This window comes from Pleurodeles waltl, chromosome 5, assembly GCF_031143425.1.
Source record: "Pleurodeles waltl isolate 20211129_DDA chromosome 5, aPleWal1.hap1.20221129, whole genome shotgun sequence".
NCBI lineage: Eukaryota > Metazoa > Chordata > Amphibia > Caudata > Salamandridae > Pleurodeles > Pleurodeles waltl.
This window is the reverse complement of record NC_090444.1, coordinates 1,127,891,887-1,127,917,674: the sequence shown is the minus strand read 5'-3', so window position 1 is coordinate 1,127,917,674 and position 25,788 is coordinate 1,127,891,887. Positions and strand designations below refer to the sequence as shown.

General features: G+C 43.3%; 1 protein-coding gene across 3 annotated transcripts in view; it reads right to left on the bottom strand.

Moving 5' to 3' along the window:
- The window catches only part of CRIM1 (cysteine rich transmembrane BMP regulator 1), a 752,848-nt gene that overhangs the window by 404,037 nt on the left and 323,023 nt on the right, over window positions 1–25,788 (bottom strand). For all 3 annotated transcript variants that reach the window (XM_069235322.1, XM_069235323.1, XM_069235324.1), the window contains exon 5: window positions 12,197–12,318. In XM_069235322.1, coding sequence (XP_069091423.1) covers window positions 12,197–12,318 — 122 coding nt within the window. The remainder of the gene's footprint in view (window positions 1–12,196; window positions 12,319–25,788) is intronic.

Below are 25,788 nucleotides of genomic sequence, written 5' to 3'. Positions count from 1 at the left end.
TCTAATGCAACCCTAGCCCTGGACCATGGAGGTCAGTTCCTGACCCAACCCCAATGCCCAATTCCTCCATACTTTTATGGCAAATGATTTTATCGGTACTGGCAAATCTGCCAGAGAACAACTGACTCCACTCAATTTTCTTGGATTTCCCTTGTGTAAGTTACTTCGAAATGCAATCTATTACACCCAGAAGTGACTAGCCTTTAATAAAGGTGGAGTTGATCAAATCTAAACTAGAACACCTTCACGGTCTAGGTCCAGGGAAGAAAACATTCTTTATACCTCTAATGCCCTTCCCAGCCCAAGTTTCTATTGAAACCATTACATCCATACTTAGTTGGAACGTAGTGGGCTTAAAATCTAAGCTGGGGGAGAATTTACAGACATGCGTTAGTGAGTTACCTACTAGTTCCCCAAATATGCAGGGTTTAATACTGACCACTTTTCTAGGGTTGGCCCCTGTTTTAATCACAATTTATATTAAATGCATTAGACGTCAGAGTGAATCACCCACATTATCACACATTGTTTTTGCTGCTGGTGACGTCCACTTGACCTTTGTGATAGCTGTTACTCGGGACCTGACGAATGACGAGGAAGCACTCTTGGGATTTCAAGATCTGGCTGCCCCTTCTAAAATTCATCTTACCAGGCCAGCCCTTCAAATGATCGACTTGTCCCTCTCATATGGCTTGTGTGCCTGTAATTGCCATTCCCATTCCACTCTTAACGCAGCTCCAACATTTTTTTTTTTTTGGGAGGGGGGTGTAGTGTACTTCAATAACACAGAATACATCCTTTTTAAATGTTAGGATCTGGATTGCGTTCCAGCACACACAGGCAATAGGTAAAGAAGAAGAAAGTGACCACAGATATACCTTCGCATCTTAGCACCTAGGTATTGGTACCTGTCCACTAGCCTTTAGGACTGTCCCAGGGTGCTGACATTTTGGCAATAAGCAACAACCACAGAAATGTAAGTGAAATGCAATAAGCACTTCCCCTCCATGTTATCTTAAGAATGTATATTGTGGTTGCCAACTGCCTGGATACAATGAGGCAAACTCACAACGTTATTCTAGGAATTAAAGGATTTCTTCCAAAAATATTATATATTGGTTAAAAGAGTTCCTAGATCTCAGGAGTGATTCACTTTGGACTGCAGGGTTTCTAAGGTAGCCCTCCTCACCACAATAAAGTAAGATGAAATAGTCAAGAACATTGAATGCAGAGCCCTATATAGTAAAATCATAAGACTGGCTAAATCTAATCGGGAAACGGGGATTTGAGATGACCTCTTAGAAGCAGCTAAAAATAAAGATGCTAAAAGTTTTGACAAATATCAGCCATGGTCAATTTTTAATCATTGTATTTCTCCTTGCCACTGCCTTATCCTCCTTCAAGCACAGTGGATGACACTTGCCAACTCTAGGGCCCTATTGGTTTCATTATTGTGGTTTGCAAGAACATAAATGAGGTGCCATTTGTTTCTCAGAAACACCATAAGGCCTCTGTCTTGGATAAAGTCCCTGCAGATATGTTTCTTTCCAATCTTAGTATCTGTGTCCCATATATTAACTTAGTCTTGGATGAGATTGCCGCTAGAGCACCGTTCCCAGCTGCTTAGAAGGGAGTCAGGATTTTTCTAAATTTTCAAAATAGGCAACAATAATCTCTCTGGCAGCTACTATCCCATATATTGTTTGGACAATCTTCAAAAGATATTTTGTAAAAAGGTGCCTACGAGATTAACTGAGTGGATTGTGATCCACAATTTCCTGAGCCATCTTCAAGCAGGGTTTGGAACAAAAACTGGAACTGTGGACCAAGTCTTTCATCTTCTCCTGATTAAATGGAAGATGGTTGGTATAAACCAGGGTGACCTTTTTGTCATAACACAAAGTAACAGTGGAGCAAACATATGTGAATTCTTATGTATCCGAGTCAATCCATCGGATCCAAGTAATCGAATCATACAAAAACAATCATCACAAATGGTTTGAGGACATCCAGGTGTTATTCACTTTTTCCTTTACCTTTTTGTCACTTATGCTGGCCTTCAAGCTGCTTTTGATTTGGTTCCCAGAGCTAAATTAAGGGAAGTGCTGGTTAGCATTAGGATTCCAAGTGACCTCCTTAACATCATCATCATCTGACTGAATGAGGATAATAATGCACTAATATAGTGGGGCTTAAAGGGCAAATTCACTAAAAAGTAAATGCTAATAAAGGAGTTGGTCAAGGCTGTTTTTGTTCTAACCCTTCTAATTCTGTTTATTAACGACTATTTGTTCTGTAAATAAATGCCCTAGTCATTCCCTATTCTTTCCAGTCAGAAGGTCCCAGTGCTCCTTCTCACCGGTGATACTCCTCTCATTTTTTAAAACACCAGCTAGATTACAAACACTTATGGACAGGTTCTCTTCATTATGAGAGAACTTTGGGCTAGAAATAAATGTGCTGAAAACAACATTTATGCTCTAAAACAAATGGAAGGATATTAAGGGGATTATCACTGGGCAAGAACATTCCTTGTCAGACTGTCCACTTCTAATTCATGGGAGTCACAATTCTCTAAGAGCTCCTTTTTGATCATGCATAGAGCATCTGGTGTAGTAAAGTTTGCTAAAAGGGCATTCTTCTTTCCAAATTCCCCAGCTACTGAAATGTATAATGCTTAGGTAAGAAGTTCTGATCTTTACAGTGCAGAGCTCTGGGACCACTGTGATTTGGCAAAGCTGGGGGTGGGCGAGAATAACTTTGTAAGGCCCCTCTTAACTGTAGTGAGGAGCACCCCTTACTGCTTCTTAGACTGAGTCTTGCACTTAAGCCAATCACAACGTTCACCAGGCTAAGGCCTGCTCTCCACTGGCCTTCGAATCTGGAACACCATGGAGCTGAAGCTGTACAGAGATGGTCTCCGCAATATCATCAGTTGTGCCAATATCCCTTGGTTTAACCATGTCAAACGGTCCCTGGCTGACCTAGGTATGAGTAACTGTTGTTACCACTGGTACAGCATCCATTTTTAGGACATCTTCATTCCTCACTCCTCATCCCTGCTTCTCATGCATGATCCCTACTTCTCAGTCATCTTCCGTCATCCTGCTTCTCAACCATCATACATCATCCCTGCTTCTCAACCTACTTCTCTTCCATCATCCCTACTTCTCATCCCTGAGTCTCATCCCTACTTCTCATCCATCATACATCCTCCCTGCTCCTCATCCATCATACATCGTCCCTGCTCCTCATCCATCAGATCCCTACTCCTCATCCCTCATCCATCAGATCCCTACTCCTCATCCCTCATCCATCAGATCCCTACTCCTCATCCATCAGATCCCTACTCCTCATCCATCAGATCCCTACTCCTCATCCATCAGATCCCTACTCCTCATCCATCATCCTGCTTCCCTTTCATCATCCCTGCTTCTCATCCATCATACATCATCCCTGCTTCTCATCCATCATGCATCATCCCTGCTTCTCATCCATCATGCATCATCCCTGCTTCTCATCCATCATGCATCATCCCTGCTTCTCATCCATCATCCCTACTTCTCATCCATCAACCCTCATCCCTGCTTCTCATCCATCATCCCTGCTTCTCATCCATCATCCCTGCTTCTCATCACTACTTCTCATCCATCATCCCAACTTCTCATGCCTCAGCAATCATCCCTACTTCTTATCCATCATCCCTACTCCTCATTCCACATCCCTCAGTCATACCAACACATTTTCAGTTTTGTGAAACACACCTTCACACTGATTGGCTGGCAACAGCCAACCAGAGGTATGAGAGAGGCCTGCATTCTATTTCACTGCAAAGCAGCCTTCTCATTGCATGTGCTGGGTGAAGACAGAGGAGAGGAAATGCAACTGTGTTTTTTGTCTCCAGTGAATTCAAGGCTGTACTATGTTTCATTTTATTTAACTGAGTGTTTTTCTTTTTACACATGCCTCTGCAGAAAGCTCTGCTGGTTTGGGAAATACAATGAGCCAACAGCTTGGGCCATAAATCAGCTCTTGGAGAAAGGGTTATACAGTTGTCTACAGTTCAATGTAAACCTTTCTGGTTTCAGAAAAGAAAAAGAACAGCTCTCAAAGATAAAAGCAGCCTTGGATTTAAACATTTTTTTTTCTTACAAATAAAAATGAAACCAGAAAAGGTTTGGATGAATTGGATTGCACTGTCACCAGAGTTAATTTTAAACATTTTCTTTCTACATTTGAAACTGAAACCAGAAGGTTTTTGGTTGAACTGTAGATGACCTCTATAACCCTTTCTCCCAGAGCTGATTTATGGCCAAAGCTGTGGGCGCCTTGTATTTCCCAAACCAGCAGAGCTTTCTGCAGAGGTCGGTGTAAACAGAAAAACACTTTGTTTCTGGTGAATTCAAGGCTGTACAGCATTTAATTTAAGAAACACACAGTTGCATTTCCTCTCCTCCATCTTCACCCAGCACATGCAATGAGAAGGCTGCTTTTCAGTGAAATTGAAAGCAGGCCTCTCTCAACTCTGAATGGCTATTGCCAACCATTCAGTGTGAAGGTGTGTTTCACAAAAATGAAAATGTGTGGGTATGACTGAGGGATGAGGCATGAGTAGGGATGATGGATGAGAAACGGGGATGAGAAGTAGGGATGATGGAAGAGAAGTAGGGATGATGAATGATGAATGAAAAGCAGGGATGATGGATGAATAGGGATGAAAAGCAGGGATGAGAAGTAGGGATGATGTATGATGATGAGAAGCAAGGATGAGAAGTAGGGATGGATGAGAAGTAGGGAGAAGTAGGGATGATGGATGAGAAGTAGGGATGATGGATGAGAAGTAGGGATGATGGATGAAAAGTAGGGATGATGGATGAGAAGTAAGGATGATGTATGATGGATGAGAAGTAAGGATGATGTATGATGGATGAGAAGTAGGGATGATGGATGAGAAGTAAGGATGATGTATGATGGGTGAGAAGTAGGGATGATGGATAAGAGGTAGGGATGATATATGATGGATGTGAAGTAGGGATGATGGATGAGAAGTAGGGATGATGTATGAAGGATGAAAAGTAGGGTTGATGGATGAGAAGTAAGGATGAGGGGTAAGGAATGAGGATGTCCTAAAATGGATGCTGTACACTGGTCATCCATCAGACCTTTCCTGACTGGTACTTCCACTAATAAGTTTTGGTGTCTATTCATTGAAAAAAGCAAAGTAAATCATCTGATGCCCCCGGTAGTCGGTCCGAAATTTTCTTGTTTCATAAACATGCGTTCAGGTCTGACGATTTTCTTGATTATCTCAAACGCATGTATACAAGATCACTTTATATGAAGTTTATATATAGCATTTTGTCAATTGCCTCTTTTACATCGACATGGCTGCCCACTGTTGACAAGTTAAATCTGTGTCCAATGTGCTCTTAGTTTGAAGAAACAGAGGAACACCTGTTGTGCTTCTGCTCTTTGTACCGTAAACGTAGAGTAAGGTGGATTGTGCCTATGTGTTGGGATCAGGTAAGCAGTTTAAGAATTTGCAAAAGTGATACCAGCCATCTAGTGGTTTTGGTGGTTTCATAGTTTCCGTACCCTGCATGGCTGATAAGGCCACAAACATTTTCTTAAGATATCTGATCATTTGAATTGCGGTTTTAGATATTGTGACGCTGTATATATGTTTTTATCGCCGTTTTAAAGACTGTTTATTGCTGTGGTACTGTAGTGTTAAATTTTCTGTGTTTTATGTCAATGAGTTTTTATTATTCGATCTGTCAATAAACTTGAAGATATTACTTTTAATAAATACCTCTCAGTGCAGTGAAATATTCTGATGTACTATTGTGAAATGCTTCTGTATGTTGAAGGAATAGACTATTTTGAATTTTGAAGTGACTATCACTTTCTACGTTATGTTGGTTACATGCTTTACATGAAAAGTATTTTAATGGTTCGCTCATGCACAGGCTTTTAGAGGTAAAGCCAGGCCTTGAAGAACAGCGTCCCACAGAATCACATCAAACACTACAGCAGCAGATCCATTTTGCTGCTACTTTTGTGTGACATCCGAACAACATGCGGGACTAAAAGAACTCACCTGTGTGTGACATAACATTTTAAAACTAATGGAGCCCATAACATAGAAAAGTTGTATATCTTTTTGAAAATGAGAGTGAAGCATAACATATGGAATTACAAACATGTCAGAGATGTCAGGGTGGGTGTTAAGGTCTAATGGATAAATGGTCAGCTAGGCGTTTATTTATGGCCTTCCTACTTTGCTACACTGAGTGATCCTGGGCAAATCAACACGCACACACACAGCCTATAAATATTACATAGATAGATATTTAGATAGATATTAACACAAAACGCGGTGGCGTAAACACCCATATTTCATAGGTACCTGCGATATATTTTCCACATAACGACAGCTTTTTCTTCACCACTGCCATTGTTGAATTTGTAACCTCTTAACTAAAGCTAAAGCCAAAGCCAAACGAAAAATTGCAATCCGAGCCCAATGTTAGCTGAACAACGCAGGAGTAGCTTAAAAAATCTGTGAGCATAATCACTAAGCATTGTCTAATGTACAGCCTGTTTATGGGATGGGTGCAAATCTAGCAAGGCATGGTAACACAAAGGTTTGCACTGAGGCGCTATACACTAGCTGACCATAAGACCACATTGTGTGGCACCCAACACCGCCCTCCCTGGCAGAAAGCCGCCTTTGGGGCATGGATTGTTGCTGTTGAGGAAATGAGGTGCGAGGAAAGGCACTGCTCTTGAAGACAGTCATTACCACTCTGCAGTTGGAGGCAATGAAGACAAGACACATGAAAAGGCGCGTTCTTGTAAAACAACCAATGTCAAGTTGCACTTGCAAATATGCTCCGTGTTAAACTCCCCTCAATCAGCTTCCATCCGCCTTCACATCAAAGAATATGGTCTCCTTCTTTCCTTGTGGAGAGGACAGGAGTATAAAAACATTAAAAGCAAAATGATGGACGAGTGGTTAAACCGGTCCTGACTGGCACATCCCTCACAAAATAACAAGGCTGCAAACACAATTGTTAATGAGAACAAAGTATCAATCCCTGGCGAGGCAATAACGAAAGGACAACGCAGGGAAATGCAGACTTCTAGTTGCATCCTGAGCTTGGCCACTCACAAAAGTTCCTACCTTTTTGCCTTTCAGCTTACCAGTGAGCCAGGCCACATTCGCCCCAAAAAACGTAAGCCTGGTTGTCTTCATCCAGGAAAAGCAAATGAAGTGTCAAGCTAAATGTGACCTTATTTGCTATTGGGTGTAACAAAGACCCCTGCAGCCCAGGGTGTCTTCCAATCTGCTGGGGGGGGGGGGGCACTCAGCCCAAAGTCAATGAATGTCTGAAATGTGGGACCCTCATCGGTCCATCATCACATTCTGCTTAAGGCGTGCTCCCATCGTTGTGCATTAAGTCACTGATTCCCCCCTTCCCAATTTTCAGGTCCTCTCTCCTGCCACTTTCCACAACTTGCAACAAAAAACATCCTATGGCTGTGGCTGAATGTGGAATCGTCAAAATACCAGGGGCAGTGGGAGTGAGTTGAACCATCCTTTGAACCCAAGTAACATCATAGAGGTCAACCACTTCCCCTTCATCTCATTTGCTAATTAGGGAGTTAGAGAAGGGCAAAAAGTACAGACTAGAGGAAGTGACTAGGGGCTTTGGAGCACAGTTTAATTTCTCATCCATGCCCATAAAACCAGTAAAGAGGATTTATCATTACCTTTCCAGTGACATGAAACATGATGTATCGACTCCTTTTTCATCAGGAAGTACAGCTTAAAAGTACATTAAGGAATTCCCAAAGTGGCCTATGAGAGGAATAAGCCTCACAGTAGTGCAAAAAGTACTTTGAGAGTTTTTCACTACCAGGACAAGTACAACTTAAAAGAACATTAACTGCCTTTTTCTTACATAGCAACCTGTCCTATGGGTCACTTAAGGCCTACCTTAGGGGTGAAATATGTAATAAAGGAGGAGTTTAAGACTTGGCAAGAGATTTTGAATGGCAAGTCAAAGTGGCAGTGAAACGGCACACACAAGCTCGGCAATGGCAGGCTTGAGACAGGTTTGAAAGGCTACTTGTGTGGGTGGCACAATCAGTGCTGCAGGCCCACTAGTAGCATTTAACTTACAGGCTATGGGTATGTGGTATACCAGTTTATAAGGGACTTACAGGTAAAATAAATATGCCAATTGTGGATACACCAATGTTACCATGTTAAGGGGAGAAGCACATGCACTTTTTAGCACTGGTCAGCAGTGGTAAAGTGCTAAGAGTCCCAAGGCCAACAAAAAGATACAGCAAAAAGTGGAGGGTAAGGGGCAAAACGTCTGGGGAAGACCACCCTAAGGCTATTGGGTCTAACCGTTTTGTTGCTAGAATATACAGAAACAGACAATCGCAGAGGAGATATATATGGTTGTGTCCAAACAAATGTAGTTAGGTGATGATTCGAGAATATGAAGAGAACTGTGTGGAATCTTGGAAAGGATGGTCCCACCTATGCTGCTTAATATACCAACTATTGAGCTGCCCACTTGCAATGAAGCTCCTGGTTGCTACCTGTTCTGCTGCTAGTGGGGGATACCCTGCTGACCCAAGAGTGTTCTCTTACTGTACAAATGGTTTATACTTTGCACTGCAATTATGACTGTTATACAATTAAAAGCCTATTAAATTATTATTTTATTTTTTTCTCTTTTGGTTCTTACAAGAGGATTTTTTTTTTTTTTTTTAGAAAAGGGGGTGGGGCAGTTAAAACCAGTCCACCTGCGCAGAAACAACTGCATGCACAGCAACCACATCCAAGAAAAAGCCATGGTACTGGTTTTCGAAAGTGGTTAAAAACGTACTCCGACAATAAGGAAATTATTCTCTCACCCCCCAACCCCACTTCCCAACTAAGTAGTCACTTACATAAGGAAAACAAGCCAAGCAGTAACAAATTAACATTCAGAATCTGATAAATTAAATAGCACTCCCTTCTGTCTCAAGTGACAGAGCATCTCTGAACATCTGCAGACATGCAGCTTCGCATCCACCCATGTTTACCTAGCTCTACTGCAACTCCTCCCCAACTCCATCTCCCATTGTTTCTGCAAATGCATCACACTTGTACAAGTGTTTACCAAAGAGAAATACTGTGTCTATTATTTAACCTGAGCAATAAACTAAGTAAACAGAGTGCTTTAAGATAGGGTTTGGTGCTCTTTGCTGTGTAGCTGAAAGCTGAATAACCGCTTGGGGTGCACAAAAGTCTACAAGGGGGTAAAGAGGTATACACTTGGAACTGCAAAGCAAATAATTGCTGATTTGGCAGACATCAGGCAAATGTAAAGTACATACATACATCACTCCTGGGCACAAAACGCATCACGCATGTGACAAATGTGCTTACCACTATGTCTAAGCAACAAGAGAGAGTAAACATATAGTCAACTGTTATATGGAACCAGAATTCCATATAACATCCTGATGATTCTTACGTTATGTGCTGCAAATGAATGCAGCTCGCTTCCAAATAGCAAACATCAATCATACAGCCACCCCCCACTCCCCGACCGGGCCTCCCCAACTATTTTAAGGACAAACTGAGGGCATTAGAAGGATTAAGATAAGCCTCTACCTAGAAATTCCGAAAAGGCTGAAATCTAAGACAACGAATCAGTCCTTCTCTTACCAAGTGGCAAGATTTTGGAACCGAACTAAGAAATTCTAAATTGCTGCCCTTCAGGAAAACCAAACACACAACTGTCTCATGACGGTTCTTGAATTATACCTCTCATTTTAAGAATGCGTGAACTTTGCTGCCTTTTGAACTCATTGCTTACATCTGTCAACTTCTCCTCCTTGGTCTTTGAAACACTTGGTTGCCTCTGTGGCTAGGTATTTGTGGTACAAATACTGGAATCAAATACAGCTGGTACAATGTGGAGCACAGTGGGACCAAGGAGCCTTACATTAATGTAAGGATAAGCATGACTTATGTGCTGTGATATCCTGATGCATCAATGTTCATGCACTCTAATCTCTTCCAAGCTACAACCAAACACAAAATTGGTGCAGTCTTCTTCTCCCACTGTAATTACATCTGCACATCCCTGGGCCTCGTTCTGCCATCTCCCAGAAGAGCTTGCAAGTTTCTAAGCTCCAAGCGTGAGTTACACATCCAGTCGAGGTTTTTCCTTGACCACATTTAGCTGCAGTCTTTATTTTACAGTAGCGTATAAGCAGCACAACGCATAGATTAAAAAACTGAAATGAATAAGCTACTCATGCAAGGACCAGGAAAACTTGAGAGCTCTACATCACAACCATGGACCTGATATATTCATGCACAGCCTGTGTAAAGTGTAAGGAGTTAGCCAGAAAGTAAAGTGTCCAAGGGTTATCATGAGTGACTAGCCGCCCGGAGACTGCTGCAGCGACATTGTAAATGCCCTACTTTGCTTTGTGCTAGCTATAGACTATAAAGTCCTTGTATACTACAACACCTGGTCTCTCACTTCTCTACATCCCTCTTGTCCCCGCCTGAGTATAAGATAAACGGAGATTAGCAGGACCCTCCCTACCAACGCTTTCCTTCACCCTCCTATCCTCTGCTCCTTTGGGCCCACTGCCTTAAATGGTCTACACAAGAGGTCTTCAACCTGGGGGGCGAGCCCCCCTAGGAAGGCCTCAAATGATCCCACGGGGGCACCAGCCTCTGACCAAAAGAAGCATTATACAGATAACAGGCCTTTGTTTTAAGCAGAAGCATGTTATTGCATTTTTAAAAAGGGAACGGTACTTAACTGCAGTGTTTAAATAGATCAACACATATTTAAACATTGCCATCTTTATAAAATAAATGAGAAAAATTCTGAAGGGTGGTCCAATGATTTTTGTCAACTGAGAGGGACGTGGCATGAACAAGTTTGGAGACCACTGGTCTACACTATACTTTTTGGACTGCTGCGAATGTCCTTACACTGATGTTGCTTGCGGTTTCCATATTTCTGTTTGTTTCATTACATTGTCTGAGACATGTTTGTAGGTTACTTACGGAAACTTCAAAATAAAGGTTACAAAAAAATGAGTGACTAGCCGCCCCCCATATAATGCACCCCATGTTGAAGATATTTTATTGCATAGCTATTCATCTGCTGTTCTAGGCAGATCTAAGGTGGGCCCCTGCCGTGTTTTGCTGCGAGCACTTCTTCTGAGTAACAGAAAAATGCTCAGGGGCGTGCAGCGGACGAGCCGCTATTTCAAGCCACGCTTTCCTTAGACAATCCAGCAACTCAAGGCACTCGGCACTGGCCCTCTTCACTGACCTGACCAGCAAGACTCCAAACCACCTGCTGCTCAAAGTCCGCCAAGGAAGGACAGTGAGGGAAATGTTTCACAGACAGTTATGAAAATCAAAAACTCTTCAGACTTTCTGATGAAGAGGATCAAATATATGGTGTGTATCAACATCAACGCTCCATGCAGCCGCCCCCACCAACCGCCCCTAAGTAAACCCCTCCTCCTAAAGTGAAACTGCTCCAGAGGCCAGACCACTCGGATCCTCAACAATCGGCAGCAAACGGTGTTATGGCTCAGAGGACGAGATACGGCGTGCAGTGCAACTCCAATGTCATACCAAAAGCAGCCAAACCAAGGCCTTCTGGGGTCAGGAGCCGCAGAGCGCTGGCAACGCTCCCTGCTACATCTATTAGCACTTGTGCATAAATAATTAATACAGATAAATGGATGTCCGCCGCTAATTAATCACCTCTGAAGCTTCCCTTCTCGCAGTTTCCTCAGGGGTCATCAAAGCAGAACGTGAATTAAATCCTGCACGTCATTAATTAAAATAGCTGAAAATCAGCAGCGGCTTTCCAAAAGTTAAGATGTCCGCTCTTTCGTCCTTTACAAGATACAACATAATGACCGCAGCTTCTGGCTTTATAGAGTCACTCCACAATAATGTTCTGAAATAGTTTCCAGGAGAGGGAGACAGTCCACTCAGAGCAGTAGGTTTCGTCCTATATATTGAGAGCCACCCACCGCTGTTTCTCCCATTAGTTTCTCCCTCCCTTCCGTGCATCCTCCCCAACCACCACCACCACTGTTCAGATCCACCCAGGCATGCAAGATGAAAAAGCGCACCTACCGTTGACGCACTCGAAGACATCGCAGCACTTGCCAGGTGTCCCGTCTCCACGAGAAATGATTCGGGGGATGGATCCCACCTCGCACACAGGAAAACTGCATAACCCAGAGAGGCATTCGCACCTGAAACCCAGAAGGAAAGAATGAGTCACGCACATGGATGTGATGGCCAGAAACAGGGATGGGTAAGTGGTGTGGCATGGCCACAAGAATGTCTTTTAGCCTCTAGCGCTAGCCTATCCGAAATGTCCACAAGTGGGGGTGAAATGGGTGTGGTGTAGACTGATTTGCGACATCATCAAGTCCACAAACGTGCCTAATACACGGTCTTCCTGATGTACATATAGAACAGGTTTTGTGAGGCATACAGACATCATGTCTTCTAAAGCCAAAAAAATCTAGTACAAAAAATGGGAATGAAGATCCTACCGGAGAAGTCCCGGGAGGAACAGCTCTTATGGCAATGCAACGTCCCTCAGTACACTGAAAACCGAGAGCAAGGACTGCCCAGAAAAGATGATATGCAACCCACCCAGCACCTCTTAATTCATTCAGATACAGGAGAGTGAAAGGAAAGGAGAAAAGAAAACCACCAACAAGAACTAGCCGTTCCAAGTTAATGTTAAATAAATGCAGTGTTTTTAAAAGTTCACTGGCGTTTGTGGTAGGTTTTTTTTGCACTTCAAAGCTCTCATGTTGATGATTACATTTTTAAGTAACAATTTAAACAAAATGACATGCGTTTTAGGCACATCTACAAACTTCAACTCACCAAATACTAAATACTAGAGCAGGTTTGAAGAATATAAACAAAACAAGTAACAAAAACTATACTGACCAGAATAAACTATTATTCGATCCCAGACTACACTGGAACTACACACTAACAAAGGAGCCATTACTACCAAAATGCTCTGATGCCTTTCACGTAAAACACTTATTCATCTCTTCTAGATGATGCACTTGTGAACACCTTTTAAGGGAGAATGGATGATGGGGTGGAACCCATGGAAGTGAGTTTATCATGGACAGTAAAAGATGAACATGACAGCTTCACAAGTGGGGCCTTTTTAGTGTCTATACCTTGTTTTAGATATTTTTGTTTTTTTCCCCTGCTCATACTTGGGCTATGCACAGGGTGGTGATGAACCCCAGCACACGAAACCTGTGCATGGGGCAGGCAGAACAATAGAACAAGCTTTTCTGATGAATAAGCATAAGAATAAGTGAAAAACAAATTTCCAAGGTGGTGAATTTTATAGTTGTTGGTTATTATTAAAACCAAACTAGATATTCGTAATTGGTTGCACAACTATTCCAAATCTAGTTTTATATGGGAGCTGTAGCGTGACTATGTAGCAAACACTTAAACAAGAATGGTTTCACAGGGGCCGAACAGAGCTACACTAGTAGGAGAATCCTGGATAAATGGCAGAAGACTACATCATGGACCCAAATAGATCTAATTTCTCATCGCCTTTGTTGTTAGGTAGACTACTTCAGGCTTCCAAAACAAGAAGTGTCCATGTTCCCTCTTTGAGACTTCAGTATCTCAAAAGGAATAAAGTCTGATGACCACAGAGAAAACTCTGGGGAACTAATGTCAGGAGGAAGGATGCACACACGTACAACTTTAAGAATGCTTTTTTTTTTTTTTTTTTTTTTTTTTTTTTTTACATAACATGACATTTTAAAATAAAAGAGAACGTTCATTAGGCCGTCATGCCTGCTTTATCTTTAACTCACATGCACACAGTTGGAACAGTAATAATGCCGACACAGTAACTAACACCACTGCCAAACCTGCTTAGAAGGATGGTCAGAAGAATCTCAAACCATCTGCTTCTTGACTTACTTTAAGCCATGGCCTCTCAGATTACTTTTTATAAACAAAACAAAGGGGAAGGGACCTCACAGAGAGGCGGAATAATCCATCAGAGGACTACCTGGTGTACACCATATTCATGCCAAATGCTATGAAAAAATGGCATCATCGGGCCACTGTGTCAACAGGCCAAGCAGGAGTCCTCTGTTTCCAGCTGCCAGAAAATCACTCCTCGCCTTGAGCATGGCGGTCTCAGCTCGACCAGTATACAGGACAGACGTTAAACAAAAAATGAAGATGACCAATCATTTTGGAGTGAAGCATCAGACAGGAAACTGTTCCCACTTACTGGATAGTAGCATGTTTGTGTGTTTAGGGAATGTACCTTTCATGAGGTAAGAACTGATACACCACGGTTCTTGCTCAAACGTAAATGTTTCATTATAATGGAGGCAAACCTGCATTAACGAGTAACGACGGGCATTTCCATATACAAAGGTCAACAAATGCGGTAAAACACACACTCCTCTGGCAAGAAGAGGTTTCATTGGACTACGCTACTAGATCTATAAAAGGAGCAGCCCACACAAGAAGGTCTGATTAAGGGTCCAATTAATTGTTCAAAGAAGGGCACTGAAGCTCATGTGAGTGCAATTTCAAATTATTAACAAAGACAAGATTAATACATTTGGATGTAAACTACATATGCAACAGATATCATGGTGTAGCCTAGAAAATGTATTATAGATTACCAAACATCCTTAAACACAAGCACGAATACCTCGTCGAGATTTTCATCATTTTTGTACATATTTCCTACATATCCCACATGTGGTACAAAGCCTCAGTATCAAAGCAAAGGGACTCGCTTTACCTTTGTCGGCTTTCTGATTACCAGCAGATATTAAGCATTAAGGGAGAACAGTGTTAAGTTATTCAAATGATGCTTCAGGAGTCCTTAAGGTCATTTCCTCTACCAACGGGCCAATTATAGGGATTAGCTTAATCGACGGATTAATTCTGGATCAGGAAGTGCATTAAAACAGATTTAGGAATGAAGGTAGAGGGCAGATGGCTTAACTTTAGAAGATCACTTATACAAAAATAATCTAGCAGTGGTGCAGGAGTAGCCTTGTGATGAGTCAGAAGGGAAGGGGGGGTTGATGGAAACTGTCAGAAGCTACTTTAATCTCGTGAGGTCAGCGTGCACTTTGCAACACAATTAACAGTGGGGCCAATCTAATTGCATTTCCTCAATCATATTATGAACCCAGGAGTGCTGATTAAGGCCAATCTTTCATCCACGACGAACATGTGATAGAAAAGTATGCATCAGACATAAGCCTGACGACAAGACTGTCGTCAAACTCCTGGAGCCCAAGCAGAAAAATACAAGAGTTTCCAACATTTTTTAGTGCTTTTGGGTCAGTATCGCCCAGTGCAAAAAATTTACATAAAGCGATCATATCCGCCTGGGCTCGTGAAGAAAATGTGCTCTGGGTCATATTGCAGACAGACATGGAGCTCTGCTGCTGACCCATAGGAGAAACAGCAATATATTCACAAACAACTATGTTTTTATTTATGTGGTGTTTGTACAGCGCTAGTCTAGGCCAAGGCAGTGGCGTGTCGTTCAGGGTGAAAGGAGAAGATGAAGTAAATCAGTGATTGGCGCAGAAGCTGGGATCTGAAAGCAGGAGTGAACGGTCACTTCATTGTGATGTAATGTTCTTAAAAGAGGTGCGTCTTAGACACAGGTCTCATGGACCTACGTTGGACACCCCCCAGTCTAGAAGGAAATAGGACTTCTTGTTACATTTTAGTTCTAGACTTACAATACACTGTTTACTCTTAAATATCATATCTATAAAAGTGAATTTACAGTTACACAATATTTCTACACTGTGTACCCAAATGCAAAAGTTACCAACGGATGCTGAATGCCCTCTTATTGCTCGCTTTGCAGTAAGCTTTGGTTTAAAAAAAAAAAAAAAAAAAAAAAAAAAAAAAAAAAAAAGGCCCTTTGCTGACAGATATTTATCATGGTACAAAAATCATACCATACATAGTGTTCATCACATTTACACTAAATAAGGATGCAAAGTATCAGCATAATGGAAGCCTTTGAAAAATGTTATTAAACGAAGATGGCAGTGCTACATGTGCATACTTCCCGCTTCAGCGCCAGGCTGTGATAGCTTCTGCTGTTCCAGTCCAGCCCCTAGCCCAGGGAGATGGCGCTGGATCAGGTAACCCACGCAGTGACCATGACAAAAGAGAACATATAAAAACGCCCTGGTGGTTGCAAAGCACTGGAGACCCTGGTAGTGTTGAAGCCTTGGTGTATCATGGCTGGTAGCAGCAGTGAGGCAGGAAACCTTCCCCTAAAGACTGCTAGTGGATTAGCTAGGGATAGAAATGCTGGGCCCTGCCTTTTTCCCGGGCGGGGGGGGATAGATAGCAGCAGAACAGAGCACTGCAACTGGTGATGAGAAAAGAGAACCAGGAACCAAGGTCCTCAACTCAGTAACATTCTAGTCTTGGGGAAGGTCTTCAGTAGAACTTGTGAGATATATATATATCCCTCTAAATGGTGAGGGATAATCATACATACTTCTCAAAAGGAGTTCAGTCGACTATGCCTTTCCTAACACAATAATGCTACTGGGTTTTAGCAGCTGGCGCTACCTCACTGGACACAGCTTAAACAAGGAGGTGCTTTTCAAATGCTGTATGATAATCAGACAGGAGCATAGCTTGCCCAATATGATGGGGCGTTAGGGGGCATGGGTGAGCTTCAAATTTCCTACCAATCAAGCTTAGACATCCTGTTAAAACCTATCATGTGAGAAGCAGGACATGAGAGGGTCTTAAGGGGCAGTGGACAGTGAGGAGGGCAGATTATTGGGGGTACTTAACACGCAACATTTCTCAAAGTAATCAACATTTTTAAGGCCTTCAAAAGATAGGCAGGATAAAGGGAGTGTGTTTTTGTCAGTGTGGGCATGTAAACATTCCAGGTGAGATTAGACAGACACTTCACACGACCGAAAGCGCTTACACCCGACTATTTACTAAATAATACAATTTTTAAGGTGTGTAACACCCCAAACACCCTCTGGAGCTACTTCCCTGTTAACAGATACACTCAATTGCACAAAAAGGAAAGATTTAGAGACGCAAAAGAGGCCTAACAAAGTACATCAAAGTCCTAGTGAAATTCTACTTTTAGGCCAATGTATGATCCCGGCTGAACTAAAATTTTCTACAGCATTGTGTACAATGCAGAGTCCTAGGGAACACTTAAACCGATTCCAAGGAGGTGTAAAGCATTCTCCAGTGTCCTAAACTTCCCATTTACTGTCATTTATTGGGAATGCATTCAGTCAACAGCAGTGATGCGCCAATAAGGCTATTAACATTGATTCAATGAAAAGGCGTGTGATCCAGTGTATAGGACTCTGCGGAGAAGTCAAGCTTCCTATCTCTTTCCCACCATGTAGAAGAGGAAGACAAAGCGGAAGAAGACCACAGCCTGACATGCGACTGAAGGCTTCCCAGGTGAATGTGGCAATAGTTACGAAAGCCATTTGTGGGCCATCTACTCAATGACTATGACAATGAAAAGAATGATGGACTAAACCTGTAGTTATATCAGCCAGAGACTCTTCTGAGACTAGGTAAGGTAATAACTTGCTTTTGAGCAGGAGGCCCGTAAGCTTCGGTGAGCGACTCTTGTGAGGAAAGTAGAATGACTAGGCTGAGGCTAGATGACTTGGTGGTGGCTATGACAGTGGCCCCCTTTACGAGTGTGACCTCTGTGAAAGGGAGATACTAGAAGGTACAAGGACAGAGGCCTTCAACTTATGCACCCTGACATTGTCCAATAACACTAAGCCAGATTTCAAGAAGGTATAAAAGACACTGGTGTGTCCAATAGTTGGCACTGCTGTCATTTATTGACAACACATGCTACCAATATCTGGGAATAAACTAATCCCAGCCACTATCTGGTGTCTTTGATGAGCTCTGTGATGCATATTGTCAAAAGTGGAAGTTCCTTATCTGTGTACTCAAGAGGAGTGCAAAATAGATTTACAAAATTGTTTGACTCCGTGGTAGCATTAGGAAAACACTGATCCTTAGAATACATGTGCTAATCATTCGGGGACAAGCCACGAGCACACCTTGGCATGTCTGGATGATGAAGTAATCTAAATCATTGATTAATGAACTGTAAATAAACAAGGGTGTCCAGTGATGTAAAGCTATGCCGTGGCAAGGTCGCTGTTTACGTTTTTTGAGCAGTAAAGTCTTGAGGTGCCAATGTGATGCTCTCAATGAGAACCAGGACACTGGGGTCTAAGGACTGTCAGGGGTTGCTCGGCTCCATAGCAAATATAGTTATTTAGCACTGATGTCAACTGCACTAGTGGAACCCAAATTAAATAACCAAGCACCATTCTTTAGCACTTGACTCTCAATGGTAATTACAATGAGCTGTCCCAGGCTTACTCATTGAGGCAGTGTAGATTCAGCCACCCAGAATACAACAGAGCACAATAATATCCCTTAATAACTGAATGTCCAGGCAGTATTTTGCTTCATAAAAAAAAAGTACTTTAATACAAGAGTCAAAAAAGTATACATGAGATAATGACATAAAAAGGAAATCAGAGCGCTCTCGGCCCCCTTTTAGCTAGAGATCTGATCTCAAACATAGTATCTGCACTTACGTGCTACAGTTTCCATTAACCCTGGTGTCTATGGCCAATGTTAACCTACGGAAACCTTTGCAGCGAAAGGTTAACTTGCAAGCACAGAACAGAGGCCCACAACCTGATACATATTTTCTTTAATGAGGACAGAGGTGCAAATATGCTTGCAGGTTGAGATATTTAGAGCAGGTGTCTCGAACGAGTAGCTTGTGAGCTACCAGTAGCACTACAGCTACCACTGAGTAGCTCTCCTGTGTGCAGCCCATCCTACCACTATCAAAGCTTTTACTTGATTGAATTAATATATGTATACCACAATTAAAAACATGCATTCAAAAGAAAAAATGTGTGTATTTGTGGGACTCAAACTGATGTCTGTAAAAAATAGATGAAATTTCAAAATGTGTTTAAAGCTATTATTTGTGTTGGAGAGATATATTACTCATACCTTAGTGCCAGGGAGATTGTATATATAGTTTGTATGTACTATGCATGTACAATTTCAGTTCAAACTGTCAGATCTGTTTTTACATTACTGCTGGAAACCCTGCCTAATGCACCAATGTAATCACTGCTGCCACTTAAATGGCGTGTTCACTTTTACATCACTAGTATTAGTAGCTCATGATGATTTTCATTGAACATAAGTAGCTCTTGTCACAGAAAAGGTTGGAGACCCCTGATTTAGAGTCAGCACCAGGCATTCCACATGGACAGGCATCCCAAGCTGGAATCGAAGTCTCATAAAATACTCTCTTCAAAGAGGTAAAGGTTTACCTCAGTACTCTATAAAGTAAAATGCACTTATCTATTTTTCCAACACAGCTTTGAGTTTCAGATGCTGGAGTAGTTTTTTTTTTATTTTTTTTATTTAAACAAGGTGTGGGCACAGCTGCCTACCAAACTCCTTGGATGTAAAGAAAAACTATCCCTGGGTCCCGCCGAAAATCTAAATACCCACCCAGAGTCTTGGCAAGCCGTCTGATAAAGTAGAATTCAGGTGACAGTGGCTCTGGATTACAGTCCTGAAATGTACTAGTGTGCAGATCCCTGAGAAGGAGAGATTCTAGTCCAAGGTACACGTCAAAATGGTCAGTGCCTAAAGGGTGAGCTGGTTAATCAGATCTCCTCCATCATTTTAATGCTTGGGGTCTCCTCCAAAAATAAAGTGACACAGACAACAAGAGATTCTCCTCGGTCACCAGCCATATGAAATGCATATAGTGCGACAAACAGGCCACAACAAAACTTAAACCAAAAGGGCTCATGTACTAGGACAAAGACAAAAAGGAATGCATAAGTGTGAGCTCCAAGGTTAGCGGAGAACTAGACAACCTCATACAAAGCCCTTCATCATTTTGCATTGCTACATAGACACCTGACTCAAAATGTAATTTGCATGCACTTAGTTAAACATGCACACACGCCTCCAAATTTACCGGACAAAGAGTGGAGTAGCCAAAAAATTTTAATACTGCCAACTTTATACACAACCTCTGATGCCTCCAAGGTAGCGAGGCATGCGAGCCGGAACCTCCCAATAAGAGCTCCCTTATCGCTTCCGTTCCCAAAAATGTATCTACCTTTTCACCCTTCAATTCACCTGCTGATAGACACCATTTCAACATCCTATCCCTTACCGCAAGTGGAACAAGATCTCCAAGGAACAACTGATCTCCAACCTCGCCCAAGCTCCACCACCCATTACCATCAACCCCAACACCGCCACCCTCAACCTCACATGATGGCTCGACATATGCGCTAACTCCCTCACACCACTCAAAAAAAAAAAAACACCCGCACCAACAAGACAGCCCCCTGGTTCACCGCAGACCTTCAGACTTCCAAACGAGAATGCCGAAAAATTTAGAAAGCCTGGCGCCAAGAACCATCAGTGAGCAACTTCTCCGCCCTCAAATCAGCCATGCGCAAACGCCACCAGTTCATCCGGACCACCAAACGATCCTTCTACAAAGAACGCATAGACGACAACGCAAACAACAGCAAGGAACTCACCAAACCCAAATCCTGCGCCATCGACCCTCTGCACTCTTAAGACCTCTGCAACTCCCTCTCCAGCTACTTCCACCGCAGGATCACAGACATACAAGAAAGCTTCATATCAACGCCACCCACCATCACCACCACCGACCCAGCCAACATCACAGCACCCTACCGTGCCAACGTGCAGAACACCTGACCCCCACCAACAATGAAGAAACCAGCAAAACCATGAGCTCCATCCACTCAGGGTCCCCAACAGACCCTTGCCCCCACCACGTCTTCAACAAGGCTAGCCAAATCATCACTCCCCAGCTCCAGGCCGTTATCAACAGCTCCTTCGAGTCCGCAGACTTCCCAGATATTTGGAAACACGCACCAAAGTCAGCGCTCTGCTCAAAAAACCCAAAGCAGACCCCGAAGACCTCACAAACTACCAACCTTTCGCTCTACTCCCCTTACTCGTGACGGTCATAGAGAACATAGTAAACAAACAACTGTCCCGCTTCCTTTAGGACAACAACATACTTGACGTCTCCCAGTCTGGACTCGGCAAAAACCACAGCACCGAGACCGCCCTCATCGCCTGCACAGACAAAATCAGGACCAGATTGGACAAGGGTGAAACCGTCGCCCTCATCCTTCTAGACCTCTCCGCAGCATTCGACACCGTATGCCACCAAATCTTTCGCGCACGCATCTTCAACGCCGGAATTCTCCACAAAGCCCTGGACTGGCTCACCTCCTTCCTCTCCGAAACAACCCAAAGAAGTCACCTCCCTCCATTCTGGTCTAAATAAAGCCACCAAGACCATTTGTGAGGTCCCCCAAGGATCCTCACTCAGCCCCACCCTGTTCAATATCTACATGCTCTGCTTGCCAGCATTGTCTGCCCCCACGGTCTCAAAATCATTTCATATGCCGACGACACCCAGCTCATCCTCTCCCTCACGACGAACCCATCTACTGCCAAGAACAACCTACACGCCAGACTCCTTTGCCATCGCTAGATGGATGACAGCAAGCCACCTCAAATTGAATTCTGGTAAAACCGAAATCATCATCTTTGGATCCAACAAGACAGCATGGAATGACTCTTGGTGGCCTGCCACCCTAGGACCACCCCACCACCCACGCACGCAATCTCAGCATCATACTTGACTCGTCTCTCTCCTTGACTCATCACATCAACGCCATATCGTCCTCCTGCTTCAACACCCTCCGCATGGTACGCAAGACCTTCAAGTGGATTCCAATAGAAACCAGAAGAACAGTCACCCACACCTTCATCAGTCACAGACTGGACTACGGCAGGGACCACAGCCAAGCTTCAGAGAAAACTCCAGCACATCCAGAACGCCGCCACACATCTCATCCTCAACCTCCCTCGCCACGAGCACATCTCTGCCCACCTCAGATCCCTACACTGGCTGCCCATCAACAAAAGGATCGTCTTCAAAATCCTAATTCACGTTCACAAAGCCCTCCACGGCACCGGACCGGCCTACCTCAACAACCGATTCAACTTCCACGTCCCAACCGGCCATCTCCGCTCCGCCAACCTTGCAACAGTCCCCTGCATCCAACGCACCACCTCCAGCGGCAGATCATTCTCCTACCTTGCCGCCAAAACCTGGAACTCCCTACCCACCAACCTACGCAAGACCCAGGACCTCCTAACTTTCAGGAAGCGCCTCAAAACATGGCTCTTCGAGCAGTAACCCCCCTCCCCCCAACCCGCAGCGCCTTGAGACCCTACCAGGTGAGTAGCGCGCTCAAGAAATTTGATTGATTGACTGATTGATTTCACAATTTCTTATGCATTCATTCTTTTATCCATCATTCAATATTTCTCCATTCTATTGATTGGTCATTGAATCCACCCATACAGACATACATCATCTATGTTTGCATCCATCTATACATCTATCTACCTAAACATTCATCATTTGACTTACCCAATCAATAAAGCCTTTCATCAATCAAGCTAGCCATTATCTCACCCACTCAGTCACTCATATTTTAACTCACTCATCTAATTTCCTTTCACCCACTCATCCATCCAACTGTTTACCAACTCATGCTTTCATCCACACAGCCACCCTTTTACTCACCCATCCCTCCAACCATTGATCCACCCACCCTTTCACCCACTCATCCATCCTTTCACTTACTCATGCATCCACTCACCCATCCTTCTTTCCCTTTTATATCTTTCTTTCCTTTAGTGATAATTATAAACTTTTATCTGCCAAGCTGCAGACTGAAGGTCCATAAAGAAAACCTGATCGGCTGCAGCTGGTAAAGCAGAGTGTTCACAACACCTCTGCATATACACATTCCACACATGTCCTACATGTATGGAATTAAAGATTCCCAGTTAAAGGAGTTTGCTACACATTTTACAGGAGGCAGGTCAGTAGGTATTGACCCTTGAAGGGAACAGGGGAAAAGGCTTGTCCTTTCACTATTACTCACACATTTTGGTGCCACCTTGAAGCCCAGCTGTTGGCTTTCAAACCACTCAGGAGGATAAACCTTCAGGGAGCGCCCACGATTGTTTTGTTCACTCACTCAGAGGAACAAAAGACAACACTTCAGCAGAGCAGCACAGGGCAGGATGGCACAACTCTCCAGAGCTATGCACGAGACGTTCATCCCAACATATTCCTTTATGTAAAGCATCAAGTATCTGACTAGATAGTGTCCTAACAGCTTCTTGCTTTGTGCTGTCAATTGTACTGAATTGCAGACTTCAGTTCAAATCTCCCTAAAGTAATATTAGAGGGAGCAGAAAACTATATTGAAAAAAGAAAAAAAGAAAGCTCACCGGTGACAAACCAAAGTGCTGATGTCTTTCGAGAATGGTCTTACAGGTCAATGGACATCTGGACAGAGGTACCGAGAACAAGGAAGATGAGGCCTTCCTCTAATCAAACTGCACTAGGAGATAACTCACTATCAATCATCAACAGAAATAGTGAAGGACTGCCTTCAGAAATCAAGAGCATAATAGACTAGAGGTCTTAGACAGCAGGCAATCACACCAGAGTATGTATTCTGATGCTCCCCAAGTGAGTCTGGTGCTGCCCCTCACCTGTGCTACCCTACGTGCCAGCACAAGAAGTGGCTGAAAGGAATCAGGTGAGCAGGATCTTGTAACAAGACTGTAAGCAGCGTTTGATGGTGTGTGCATGCTTCCATTTATCCAAGAGAGGCAGGACGGAGAAGCAGCAAGCCATGGAGACTTCAGTACCTAAAAAGTGCAGATTATAAACATCTACACCAGTATTTCTGAAACAGCGCATGCTACCACAAGGTGTAAGGTACTGCAAAGTAAACAAAATAGCAATGAGAGGCTCGTCAGTGCAAGTCCCAATAACTAGACAGAACACAGTTCCTAAACTCCAGAAAGGGAAGAAGCTCAAAAACTATGGGGTGGCCAATGTCTAGTAGCAAAACATTAACGGATGCGCACCGAGACATGCCTTGAGGTGATGGTGGGTATGCATACTCCATCTTTTTCTTTAATGCGTTTTTGAAGCATTCTCAAATTCTGACTGGAGGCAGATTTTAGGTTTGTGAGACGCTTGAAACTGCTTTGCAAGAGAAAACTTCAATTCAAGGGCTTAGAAAGATGTGGATTGTAAAGAGAATCAGTTCACACGAGTCAGGCACACAGAATGCTTGAGTTTGTTCAATAATTTAAGAATTGACGATTATTCGTGGTGAAAGGGAGCACAATGGAATGTTAAACTGCCCAATCTACGCAGAGACCTTGATCCTGCCATATTCTCCTAATTCATAAAAGAAGGAAAATCAATAAATACACCTAAACAGATCCAGAACAGTGTTGAACTATATCATAGATCCTAGCCTCAACAAATGCGGTACTTCTGCAGTCAGCACAATCACTACATCAGTAGGACACGATGGCAGTCAAAGGAGCCGGAATACGCTATGGTAATTTGCATGCGTGGCAATTTCATTATTCTTTCAATCAACCTACATCTCCCTCTCCCCACCCCCAAGCCTTCCTCCGCCGCAACTCCCACTCCCATTCATCCAATTCTAAACAGGGAAGTAGCAGGAAAAAACCGGCATGAAAAGTTATTAAGAGTGAAATGAGGGTTTTCGCTCAGACCCTATGGATTGCTTAGAATGATTATGGATAAGAGCTCGCTATGCATTAGCGAGATTGCCTTATCCCTAGCCTGTTTTAGCAATTACAAGAGCTGAACTGTGAAGTTTCATTTCAGCCCTATTAATAAACGCGGAGGCGCTGACTGACTGCCGTTTCCCAGATGACTCTGCGCCAGACGGTCCCACAGGCCACAAAACAAGCAATACCCCGCGCCCGGCGAACGCGGCACATTTCAATAGTACGTCCCTGCGCGTTCAGCAGCGAAGCTGCATGACAAGGTCACGTGATTCACTGTATACTCCATTCGGGCAGGCTCTCGATAACGCCTGGGAGGTTCTCTGAGATTTTTGGCACTTTGGTTAACCACGAGAGGTCAGCTGGCCAAAGGCAATGTGATTGGGCCAAATATTTCTAATTCTAGAAGCATGACCGTTTTCTCCAGGTGTCACGAATGCTTGTTAGCAGTGTTTAAATGGAAATATAGAAGAGCAGGTACTCACTATTCAGAGTACCTGTTTGCTCCGGAGCAGCGCCGGTACTCTCCCATTAAATGTAGTGCAGCAGTGCTAAGTGCAGACACTCTCCCTTTTAAATGAAAGAAGTGCAGGTACTCAGTACAGGACGGCACCTGCCCATTTAAAGCACTGCTTGTTAGTATTCAGTAAAGCATCAGGCCTGTTGGAAGCCTCCTGTCCCAGCACTTCTGATGCGATAGAACCGTTCAGCCTGTCAAGAGTGAGCCTGATGGAAGGGTCCGCCGAGTACCCTGGTTCTAAAAGCCTCCGAATTTACAGCCTCCCTTGCCAGCTTTGTTCCAGCGGTCCAAGCTGCCCGGCTTCCAAAGACTCACCGGTCAAACGCTTGCTTGATTGATAACAGTGGATAGCACCGCATAACTGGGACGG